The following is a 12,135-nucleotide window of genomic DNA, read 5'->3' as shown; positions in this document are numbered from 1 at the left end:
GATCGAGGCATGGAAGAAAATAGTATACCGCACTTTGACTGCGTCGAGGAGAGGGGGGGACTGCTTACAATCGCATAGACATAGATACAGTCATAGATCATATATAGGTAGTAACTAACACTACTAACTATGGCCTCACATTACAACCAAGTATTCTTCCAAGGATAGAAGATAACTCGATGGAACTTCTGTTCTGATATCAAGGTGAAATCACGCAAATTTAAAGATAGAATGTAGGATGAGCGATGTCTCCTATTCCACTATTATGACCTCTCGCTTCTTTTTCTTCTTCTTCTTCTTCTCCTTCATTCCTCAGACCGAGTTTGAATTTCTCGTCCATGATACCTCGCAATTCTGGGCGATGATTTCTCGACTAGCGCATGCCTACTAGCTTCCCATCACTTGCAGCATTTTTTTAGGCAGTGGTTTTAATTTGGAGAAATCTTTGCTTATCCAGGCTATGGGATCGCACTTCCTAGTGCTCATATCATATCATATTATATCATATATATCATATATATCATAGTTATATATAATTAGTTATCAGGTAGGTACCTAAGTAGACAGTTACTTATCAATTAGTGTACGTAAAGTTAGAGCAGCATTCTAGTTGCGTTAGCCGGAAGCCCAAGTTTTGGATCTGAGTAGGATAGCCTTACATCTATTATCAAAGACTTATCTCAAGATTTACTATCTCAAGATACTGGGAAAAATAGAGGCGAGCGCAAGAAGGTGGTGGTCTGATACAAGAGCTAAGCCTATCCTAGCGTAGCCTCTAGCAGACCAACGCTCTTTCCAAATCCAAATCCAAACTTCGACTTGAACAACGTCCAACTTCCAGTTGTCAAGACTTCCATCGTCTTTGCTGGGGACGAATCATGCCCGACTTATAACTACTGCTGTTCTCCATTTCATATTCCGTCGCTGGTCGATCATAGCCGACTCTGCTCCTGTCGCCTCGCTCAGGGAGGGACTGGTGTTTCCCCACCTGTCGTGTCATCCTGCCTCTTTCGACGTGTCTGCACTGTCTCCGATTTCAGGCTGTGCACCTTGGTTACCAGCAATATTAGTAAGGTACCTAACATAACTATGTCATTTCCTTGTGTGTGTCAAAACCTTCTATCACACTTATCAGGCTTATCAAGCTTATCATCTTAGTATCGCATGCACCTTCCCGATTAGGGTTCCGTCCTGCACTGGGCTGTGAAGATGAAAAAGCTTGAGCTCAGGCTCTCGGCCAGGGTCTCAGGGCACTAGATGTACCTGATAGCGCTATGAGATGAAGATTGTATGGGATTCGATGTCTTGAAATGTCTTCATCATCATGAGATACTGACCTGCTGTTCTATTCTCAGTCGATTGCTTCTTCCCCAGAACCCAGTGGAGATGTCGCTTCGTCGGTTGCCCAATCAAGATCAACAATGGGGCCTTCTGGCCGATACAATTGGAACCACAGGCGGTAGACCCCGCAAAACCAGGTGCCGGGCTCAAGGCGAGACTCCATCCGATGGCAAATGGAAATGACACATTTTTATCAACCATCGATAATCTCAATTCCGTGGCTAACCTTACGGAGTACACTGTTCGCTTGTGAGGGGAGATGGGCGACTTTTCCCCTGCAGGGAGGACGCTCCTGCTCGTCACGGAACACGGCGGCTCTCTCCCGGTCTGACATATATGCATCGCAGGCCCTCGCCGTGAATTGTCTCCTTTTGCCAGGCTTCCTGAGTGTCGGAACCCTTTTCCCAGCCGTTAACTATCCGTCCATTTTCCAGAAGAAAGGTGTACTGGCCTGGAAAACTATCAATGGACGACTTGGAGATGAAGCCGGTGGACCAGAGTGTGCAGGATGCGCACGATCTGGCTGCCTTTGGCCATGATCAGGCTCTCTCTCGCAGTTTCAGCATGGTCTCGATGCTCAGCCTTGCCTTTTGTGTCTTGGGTACTTATGCAGTCTTCGCACAAGATCTCGCCAGTGGCCTCACGGGCGGAGGTCCCATTTCGATCCTCTGGGGTCTTTGCCTGGTCACAGTTTGCAATGTTTGTGTGGCACTCTCTCTGGGAGAACTCTGCAGTAGCATGCCCACTGCTCTCGGACAGGTGAGCCCCAGCTTTTCAGAACCCCCTTCAACCCCGCAGAATAATCATGACTCATGGAATTTTCTTTTCTTTTTTCTTTTAGGCATACTGGGTATATCGTTTATGGGAAAGCCCGACCGGTCGCTTCGTCTCCTACATGTGTGCCTGGATCAACACCTTCGGATGGTGGACATTGACGGCGTCGCAAGTGGCCTTCATGGCCGACTTTATTCTCGGCATGAAAGTCATGTTCGACGAGAATTGGGCTGGTGCTAGCCTAGGTTGGCTCCAGTTTGTGGTGTACATCGGCTGTGTCTTCCTCTTGACACTGATTAACGTTGTGAGCTGCCGCAAAGACAAAGTCTTGCCCTGGATCAACAACTTTGTTGGGGTGGGATTTGGGGGTCTGTTCGTCATTTTATCCCTGGCTCTGCTGATCTCCGTCGGTGTCAAGTCGGATCTATCCTTCCAGCCTGCATCTTTTGTCTTTGGCCGTTGGATCAACGAAACGGGCTGGGACTCCGGCGTGGTCTGGTTTACGGGTCTTGTGCAGGCTGCCTATGGCCTGACCGCATTTGATTCCGTAATCCACATGGTTGAAGAAATCCCCGCCCCGCGTCGCAATGCTCCCAGGATCATCTATCTTTCCGTCATTATTGGTGCGGTCACTGGATTTATCTTCATGGTCGTCTGCCTTTTCTGCATTCAAGACCTGGATCAAGTGATCAACTCGCCTACTGGCCTACCCTTCATCGAACTTCTTGAAGAGACCGTCGGCCTCAAGGGCGCCGCTGTCCTTGTCGCTCTTTTCATATTCAATGGCCTCGGTCAGGGTGTCAGTGTTCTCACCACCTCTTCCCGCCTTACTTGGAGCTTTAGCCGAGATGGTGGCTTACCCTGGAGTGGCTACTTGTCATATGTCGATCCGGTGTGGAAGGTCCCTGTCCGGGCTCTCTGGTTCCAGGGGGTATTGATCGCGCTTGTCGGTGTGCTCTATCTTTTTGCCAGCACTGTTCTCGAAGCGATCCTGAGCGTCAGCACCATTGCACTCACCATCTCTTATGCCCTGCCAATTGTGGCCCTCCTCGTTGTTGGACGCGACAAACTCCCGCCGGGAGAATTACAACTGGGCAGGTTTGGCAAGCCGATCAATTGGATCAGCTTAGTGTATTGCTGCGTTACCACCGTCTTCTTCTTCTTCCCTACCTCGCCGAACCCATCCGCCAGCGACATGAACTACGCGATCGCCGTGTTTGGCGTTATGTTGGTAATCTCAATCTTATTCTGGTTTATGCGCGGAAGTCGTACCTACTTGAAGACGGAAGATGCCATCGTCGAGATGGTGAACGCACAACGTTTCGAGAATGAAACAGCAGGAGACGTCAAGCACAACTAGGAAATGCGAGCCTTGCATCAGTATGTGGTAAGTTTGAAAGTGTGTGTCCTGATTGCTATCTTATGTTCTATGGCTGATTCAATGTCGACTAGTCTGATGCCGTGATAATCAACTGCAGCCAGGGATCCTTGTACATACATCTCCGAACAGCATTTCACCTGACAACAGTTCAAATAAGCGGCCAAATCACTATTCCCACTATTTCCTCCATTGGAAGCTCCTTTCATCGAAAGCGAAATTTTTGTTTTCTTTTCTTTTCTGTTTTTTTTTTTTTTTTTTTTTGTTTTTTACGAAGGGTGTGCTGGATGCGCCCTTTTTTGATGAACATAGATCCTCTCTTCAAATATAATGACAACCTACTTATATTTCTTTTCCCTTCTGAATGCATTGGTCACCATCACCCCTTCTGGACCAAATCGACCCTGGTGACCGGTGACTAGCGGAGCTAGCTATGCAGACATACACATTGCGCACTGCATCAACGATCCTTTAGGATCTGTCGGGTTGGGCGCTTCGAGAACACACACACTAGCCTCCCAACGACCATCGGCCAGCCTAGGCCTACCCCCTGCCACCTTTCTACTGGAGTGAGGAAAACATGACCGTCTCAAGTGTGAAGCTACAGCCACTTCAAGATGGCAAGGGTATTTAGATACTCATATTTTCCCGTGCACATTTTGGTGGGGTCTCGATCATCCAGCCAATTGTCTAGTACCGACCAGATGCTAATATATTTAGCAGAGAAAAGATAAATCAAATCATTTTGACTAGTGAGGGCCCTGAATCGATGCGCCCCGTAACCACACATGTGAACTGTTCACCGATTCAAGATCGTGGCGCTGAGTCTCGACCGGTCACAAAACGCCCGACACCCGTATCATCCACTATCACTACTACTTGGCGATTGGTAGCTTCCTCCCCGCAAGCCAAGTTGCAGCTGCGGCACAACTGCATTGCATTGCTGTACATCGTGCACGAACGATCTCATTGACGAAGTCGTTCTAGACGCTAATCGACCGGTCTAGACCGTAGACGTCATTCGGGTTATTCTCTATCACTCGAGTTGTCTTTCCTCTCAAACGCGTGATCGTTCTCCAAGGCGCGCAACAGTCTTAGACTTTCATGAGATGATAAGAATATCGCTCCGTCAAGTCAAGGGTAAAAGGCACTCACTACCCATGAGCCAAGCCGGGTTCAAGGCCGTGTTCGAAGCCACAATTGCCTCAGAAAAAGTTGTCCCGACGATAGGTCTGGTCTCCTAGCGAGCTAGGCACACTTCTGCATTTACTCCGTATACGCCTAGGAGCCTAGTGGCTTGACGATACCCGGCGGGCCTTTTTTTCTTTTTTTTTTTCTTTTTTCCCCTTCTCTTCCATGAAAAAAAGTCGCATTTTTACCCTGTCGCCGGGCATTATCTGCGTACTGCGGCTTGTTGAGAGAAGACCAAGCATTGCAAATCCTTGCTAAGCCGCAAAAACCCTCTTTACGACCCCCGAAAATGCAGTCATATAAGCAGATGATTCGATGAGAATTAGCATGCCCTATGTGCCTGATCGTCGTGAAAACCCTGGGGGTTTCTGCGCCTCATTTCTATGAGCTGCCTTCTGCACAAGTTGGAGAAAACGCTTTCCATCACCGTTTCAGGGTTGGTAATGACAACCATGCCGTCCCGAACTGCTATCCAATATAAATGTACAGTACTCCCGGGGGGACTTATAACTCAATCCCCCGTACCTCCAAGGTGTCCTGCTCTTTCTTTTCTTTTGTATCCAGTTCCAGCGCCAACACATACACCACCACAGATTTCATATATAACGCTTCGCGCGCAGCTTTTTTCAGCACCTCTCTCCACTCTTAGCAGATCCACTCCACTCCATCACACACGACACCCGTCTTCTTTCTTTGTGGGGAAACCAACTGTACTCAACATGTCTTCCAACAATTCTCAAGGTTCCTCGTAAGTCTAGAGTGGGAATGACGTGGCCGTGGATGACAAAGTGTATGGGCGGGGGGGAAGGGGAGGTTAGCTAGCTGATTGACTCACTGTCATTTGCATCATCTCAGAAACAATAATTCCTCCTCCGCCTCTCCTTCTTCGATGTCGGCAGTTCCTTCCTACGGCAGCGACGACAGAAGAAACGGTCAGAGCCAATACCTCTTCAGCACTTCCGCTAGTCACCCTGACCGCCAGACGTACAATTTGCAGCGTCACCTCACACCCAAGACCGACGACCCGTACAGCACGATAGGATACAGCACCTATGCCAATAAGAAAAGGAGGGATATATCCCTTCTGCTCCAGGATGTGGACACGCAATTCGGCAAGTAAACTAAGAGAGTATGAAGGGAAACCACGTCATTCCATCTCTGCGTTTTGAGGGGTGGGAGGGTTATCCTTGCCCTTCTCTTGCTTTCTTCTGTTTTGTGGGTTTGTAGTGATGGTTTGTCTTATGGCTTGTCTTGATGGTTTGATTTGATCAGTTGTCCTGATGGTTGTATTAATGGTTTAGTTTGATGATTTGTCTTGATGATTTGTCTTTGATAGTTTGGCTCGATGGTTTGTCTCATTGTCTGTCTTGATAATTTGGCTTGATTGTCTTGATGATTTGTATACTGTTAGTCTTTATAGATAGCGCTCATCTTTATTTAGACTGAATACAACGCTGCATCTTTAGAAGGCTATGAGATCCTAGTATAATGCCGTCTGTTCATCTGCAACAGTAGCATCAAGTGTGCACTGTGGCCTGGTGGAGGTCAGAGAGACGTTGAGACGTTGATGGGAATCTATCTGCCTTGCTCCGCCTTCCTTCCAGCCAACCACATTGCAGGCCTGACAGCCACACGTCGAGTGGCTGTATTGGGCAAAGTGTGGCTGTATTGGGCGGTGCTTATGTGGCGCAGGGCTTCCCGGGGCGCAGCAATGCTGCCTTTTCAGGCAGTCACGCGAGGCTCCCTTAAGGCTCACCGCCAGGTCTGGGAGGTTTGTCGATCGTCACTGCAAGCTTGGACCGTGAATCAGTACGGAGTACTCCGTAAGCTGGTTGGCAAGTCTGTTCCACGATTCTGATAGGCTTCGCTGCAAGGGGCTCTCGATTGACTCTGGTGTTTCCATGGTTGCATCCAGGTGCGGGAGTACAAGTGAGACGTACGGCAGAGTACGGACTCTACGGAGTACGCAGGTACAGACTCCAGCGTACAGAGAGTACGGAGTAATCCACCTTGGGAGTGTTTCTCAATCTACCTGTTATCGAATAGATCAGGGGTTCTATTGAGAGGATTGACAACCGCCCGTTGACTAATCTAAGATGACATTCCAGAAACGTCACATCCGAGTAATGTGAGACCTTCCCCTCCCCCTGCCACTGGAATCGGCTCGACGGTCAGGAACAGTGTTTGGAAGGTGTTGCAACATCCATTAAACCCGTCATGGAACATGAATCGCATCACATCGTCTTCTATCAGCTACCATGGCTGATCGCCACGAGTCGATAATAGACCCGACGGCTACCATCTGGGTACACGCGTGTGACGGTTTGCCGAGACCATAAGCCTTCGGTATGCTACAGGGGATTCTAGAGTGGGCGATCGCCACGACTCGACCTCCATTTCTATTCAAATGTCGCCGGGTCTGCAGTGGTGGTTGTTGACTTCCCATTGAGTCCTCAGGCCCTAGTTAACGGAGGGCAAGCTATGTTGTTATTCCCCTTCATCTGTGGCGGAGCTTGGTCTCTCGCTATAACCACCCTGCTTATTAGTTCTGCAACGGCAGAGGTGTTTGAAAGACTGAGAGCAGTTCCTTCAGGTGTGTTGGCGGAAACTCAATGTCAGGGTGAAGGTTCGAGAGCTAACCGGTGTGTCAACAAAATACAGGATGGAGTATCGTGGGCACCCCAGACCCCAGTCAAGCTATTCGTCTGCAAATAGCCCTTCAACAACAGAATATCGCCGGTTTCGAGAAGGCGCTGCTGGCCATGTCCACGCCTGGCGATCCCGGTTACGGAAAACATTTTAGGACTCACGACGAGATGAAGAGGATGTTGCTCCCCAGCGATACCGCGGTTGACACTGTGCGTGGCTGGCTGGAGTCGTTTGGCATTACCGATATCGAGGTGGATGCGGACTGGATAAATTTCCAGACCACGGTCGGTCAAGCCAACGACTTGCTCGACACTCAGTTCCGCTGGTATGCTAGCGATGTGAGACAAGTACGGCGCCTGCGCACCCTAGAGTACTCGGTCCCCGCCTCAGTAGCAGTGCATATCAACATGGTCCAGCCAACGACTCGCTTTGGGCAGATTCGCCCCAATCGCGCCACCGGGCATCAGAGCCCCGAAAGAGTGGACTCTCGATTCCAAATTGCTGCACTAGCCGCCTCCAACGGCACCGACTGCAACACGGCGATCACCCCGCAATGCCTCAAGGCGCTCTACAAGGTCGGCGACTACAACGCCAACGCGCAGAGCGGGAGCAAAATCGCCTTCTGCAGTTACCTGGAGCAAGTCGCCCGTTACTCCGATCTGACTCTCTTTGAGACCAGCATCGCCCCAGACACCCTCAGTCAGAACTTCTCCGTGGTCACTTACAGTGGCGGTGTCGACGACCAGACCTCCACCAATGATAGCGGCGAAGCCAATCTAGACCTACAGTACATCATAGGCATGAGCTCTCCGCTCCCGGTCACCGAATATATCACCGGCGGCCGCGGTCTGCTTGTGCCTGATCTGGATGAACCTAGCCAGTCCGACAATAATAACGAGCCATATCTCGCATTTCTCCAAAATGTGATCAAGTTGCCGCAGGAGGAACTTCCTCAGGTCATCTCCACCTCATACGGTGAGGATGAACAGGTAAGGCGAGCGTCGCTTTTTTCCCCCCACCTCCCCTTCCCCTTTAGAACTCGCTTTCTCACTCTTTCAGAGCATTCCTGAATCATACGCCCGCTCTGTGTGTAATCTGTACGCCCAGCTTGGTAGCCGCGGTGTATCCGTCCTATTTTCCTCGGGCGACTCAGGCGTCGGGTCCGCCTGCGAAACAAATGATGGGACCAACCGCACCCATTTCCCGCCCCAATTCCCAGCTTCCTGTCCGTGGGTGACCTCTGTGGGCGCCACTACGGGTACCAACCCAGAGGCCGCGACTTACTTCTCCTCCGGCGGTTTCTCGGACTATTGGGCCCGCCCCGACTGGCAGGAGACTGCCGTTAGCGCCTACCTCCAGACATTGGGGGATAAATGGCAGGGTCTGTATAACGCCTCGGGCCGCGCATTCCCTGACGTCGCTGCACAGGGAATGAAGTATGCTGTCTACGAAAAGGGTGTTCTAGATTATTACGAGGGAACATCGTGCGCTGCGCCTGTATTCTCCGCTCTTATTGCACTGCTCAACGATGCGCGTCTCCGCGTCGGCCGCTCCAGCCTAGGATTCCTGAACCCCTGGCTCTACGGGACCGCTCAGACGGGTCTCACCGACATTGTCAACGGCGGGAGCACCGGCTGCAACGGACGGGCGCGGTTCGACGGCGCATCGAATGGGAGCCCGATTGTGCCGTATGCGAGTTGGAACGCGACGGCCGGATGGGATCCCGTCACGGGATTGGGGACGCCGAACTTTGAAGCTCTTTTGCAGATTGCATTGAACTAGTTGTTTAGGGGGCTGAGCCACCGAAGCTCCATAACTATAATCTTGTAAGATAATCTGCACAAGTGTTTCATCTCTACATTAATATAAGTAGATGATATTATCCATGCATAAATAACATTGCCCTGCACCTATTACGTTCATCATCATTAAAAGAAATGATGAAGTATATCACTCTTCATGATTCGTCGCACTTTTTGAAGGAGTAGCATTCTCATTACGAGAAGCATTCCCGTTAGCAGCGGAATCTCCGTTCAAAGCAGTGGGCACTCCCTCTTCGCCCGCCTTCTCTGTTTCTATCTGGGACTCGCTCTCCTCACCCAGAAGGGCCAACAGACCGATCTCGCTCTCGATGCGGTGCTTTAGGGCGTGGTCCTCAGCAGCAATGCCGGTCGAGCCGAACACCTCGTCCATTTCCTCTAGGGTGAGGCCCTTGGTCTCCGGCACGAAAAGCCAGACGTAGAAGACGCCGATGGTGGTGATGCATCCGAAGAAGATGAAGGCACCCCAGTTTGATGCACTGAGGAAGGGAGACGTGGAGATGGCGACGGCAAAGTTATTGAGCTTGTCACATTCTGTCAGTGATTGCATGCATAGGTATGAATAAGATGGAGAATGGAAAATGTACTCACCCAGTTGCTGCTCCCTCCAATGCTGACACCCTTGGCGCGCATGCTGAGCGGGAAGACCTCCGAAGTGACAATCCAGGCGACAGGACCTAAACAGGACGACAAATTTAGTTTGAATATGAAATATTTCTCTAAAAGCAAATCTTACCCCATGAGTAGGCAAAGTTGATGACGTAGATCCACACGAAGACCACCGCAGCCCAACCGCCGGACCTGTGAGCAGGCCAGTCCGTGTGGAAGGCGCCGATGATACCGGCGACAATAAAGTGGCACGTGGCCATGCCAATTGCACCGGCAATAAGAAGCTTCTTACGACCGACACGGTCGACCCAGAGCACGGCAGGGATGGTGAAGACGAACTCAACAATGCCGACAACGCCGGTTGCGAGGAGGGACTCGGTGTTACCCGTAAGCCCGATACCTTTGAAAATGTAGGGCCTAAATGATGTGAGTCAATTTCTAAAGTACATACACACAGCTTCAAGAGACATACGCGTAGTAGTTGATAGCGTTGATACCGTTCCATTGCTGGAAAAGCATGATGAGGCACTAAAGACATAATATAAGAAGTCGTTCGGGATCAAATGGAGAGAGGAGAGAGAATGGACATACGGCAGTAGCTGTGCGCTTGAACAGAGACTTGTTGGTGACGAGAGACTTGTAATCAGCTAACGTCATGTTGAAGCGACTGGAGAACGAGCCGTCCTGCCACTGGGGGTATTTTCTCCTGGAGGTCTCGATCTCAAACAAACGCATAGCCTTAACCTCGAGGAACTCGATGCGAACAGCGATATCGTCAGTATTAGATCTGCGAAGCATGGCCAGGGTTTGCAGGCATTCCTCCTCGAGACCTTTGTTTATCAAGTGACGCGGAGATTGCGGCATGAACAAGAGCATCCCGGCCCCAAGTACGACGGCAGGTACAATTTGGATACAGACGGGGATCAACCAGGCAGCATTGGACTGGCCATCCCCAGTGCCGCCAATGTAGTTGGTTCCGTAACCGATCTTGGAGGATCAGCATCCGAATCTAAGCAAAAGAAAAGATGGGGGAGAGATATAAGCCAGTGCTTACCCAGAAGCTGACCATGATACCGAAGGTGATTGAGAGCTGCTGAACGGCCACGAGGGAACCACGGACTTCAGGGGGAGCCTGTTATTGTTAGTGGAAGTGGGAAAAAGCCTGCAGCAGCGGCGGAAGTTAAGTTCTTACCAATTCGGCGTTGTACAGGGGAACAATCATACTCAAGCTACCAACACCAAGACCAGTGACGAAACGGCCGCCAAAGACGTAGCTCTTGTTCTCCGTGCAGGCTTGGACGATGACGCCCACACAGAAAACCACGACGGCAATCATCGTCGTGGCACGACGACCGACAGAATCCGCCAGATAGCCGTTGAGCAAAGTTCCCACCCAGGCGCCCAGCTCGAGAATGGAGGTGAGAAGACCCTGCCCGATACCAGTTGTCGCAGCATAACCTTGAGTCTTGAGACAAGCCGATAAGTATACAGCGTATGCCTATGAGATGTGGAACAGATGCGCACCTTGATAATGAAGGATTTCATGGTCAACACCTGGGCGAACATGCCCTGGTTGTCTATCCTTGTGTATCAGTCATGAATCCTTGCTCTGCAAACTCCTGCCAGGCTCAGTGAAACCAAGTACTCACAGCCATACACAAGACCTCCCAGAGAGGCGAAAAAGGCAATCGCAGTGGTGTGGCCATTGTCAAGGAGACCTTTGATACCAGAACGACCAGCATATTCGGCTCGCTTAGACGACAGGCCGTTTCCTGCGGTAGGAGCCATGATACTTCTCCTGGCCGAGGCAGGGACGAGATGACAGATAGAAGAGTAGGAAGTCTCGGATGAAAGGGGGGTTCTAAGATAGAGAAAAAAGGCAAGAAAGTAGTCCTTTCGACTTTTTTCATGCGTCATCTACCTTTCCCTCGTCTTTTGCGCGACGACACAACGAGATTAAATACTGCTGATCATGTCCAAACCCAACCAGGCCAGCAGTTAGACCACATCCAATGACGATTTTTACCATTCCTGTACTTCAACCTCCCTCGGTTCCATGATCCATACCACAGGTCTTCCTGGCTAGCGTCGGCTAAGCTTCGTGGCTGGATATAACGGGTTTTAGGCTCAATCGTGGTGCCATCTGGTAGGGATCGATGTGCCTATACTATTACAGGCCAGGCAACCAAGAGGCTCTTGGCGTAAGCCTCGTCGTCATAAGGTGGGTTTGAGATAACAGCTCTTGATGGGCTTCTCCGTACAGTCTTCTGCTGGTGGCCGTGAATGGAAACCCCATCTCTCTTCCAGGGCACAACGTTCGCCGTCTTTGTCCCCTCACACCAAGGGAGCCATTCAAAGGAGCCCTCCAAATTC

The 12,135-nt window shown here is 50.5% G+C and overlaps 3 protein-coding genes across 3 annotated transcripts; 2 read left to right on the top strand and 1 right to left on the bottom strand.

Moving 5' to 3' along the window:
* The first annotated feature begins 1,665 nt into the window (after positions 1-1,665).
* On the top strand, positions 1,666-3,619 carry ASPZODRAFT_222928 (hypothetical protein). Its single transcript, XM_022727885.1, has 3 exons — positions 1,666-2,100; positions 2,183-3,502; positions 3,568-3,619. The coding sequence occupies exons 1-2, from the start codon at positions 1,807-1,809 to the stop codon at positions 3,473-3,475; spliced, it is 1,587 nt and encodes a 528-aa protein (XP_022585152.1). The 5' UTR covers positions 1,666-1,806; the 3' UTR covers positions 3,476-3,502; positions 3,568-3,619.
* A 3,546-nt stretch (positions 3,620-7,165) lies between these two features.
* Positions 7,166-9,115, top strand: ASPZODRAFT_55920 (hypothetical protein; the record flags this gene model as incomplete). Its single annotated transcript, XM_022728575.1, has 3 exons — positions 7,166-7,277; positions 7,346-8,322; positions 8,393-9,115. The coding sequence occupies 3 exons, from the start codon at positions 7,166-7,168 to the stop codon at positions 9,113-9,115; spliced, it is 1,812 nt and encodes a 603-aa protein (XP_022585151.1).
* Positions 9,116-9,283: 168 nt separating this feature from the next.
* Positions 9,284-11,550, bottom strand: ASPZODRAFT_55775 (hypothetical protein; the record flags this gene model as incomplete). The annotated part of the gene is made up of 9 exons (XM_022728563.1): positions 9,284-9,676; positions 9,745-9,830; positions 9,890-10,179; positions 10,235-10,290; positions 10,354-10,749; positions 10,817-10,894; positions 10,955-11,227; positions 11,287-11,339; positions 11,412-11,550. The coding sequence occupies 9 exons, from the start codon at positions 11,548-11,550 to the stop codon at positions 9,284-9,286; spliced, it is 1,764 nt and encodes a 587-aa protein (XP_022585150.1).
* Positions 11,551-12,135: the final 585 nt, after the last annotated feature.

Source organism: Penicilliopsis zonata (genome assembly GCF_001890105.1).
Source record: "Penicilliopsis zonata CBS 506.65 unplaced genomic scaffold ASPZOscaffold_1, whole genome shotgun sequence".
Classification (NCBI taxonomy): domain Eukaryota; kingdom Fungi; phylum Ascomycota; class Eurotiomycetes; order Eurotiales; family Aspergillaceae; genus Penicilliopsis; species Penicilliopsis zonata.
Note: the sequence above shows the minus strand (reverse complement) of the source record. Positions and strands in the feature narration are given on the sequence as shown.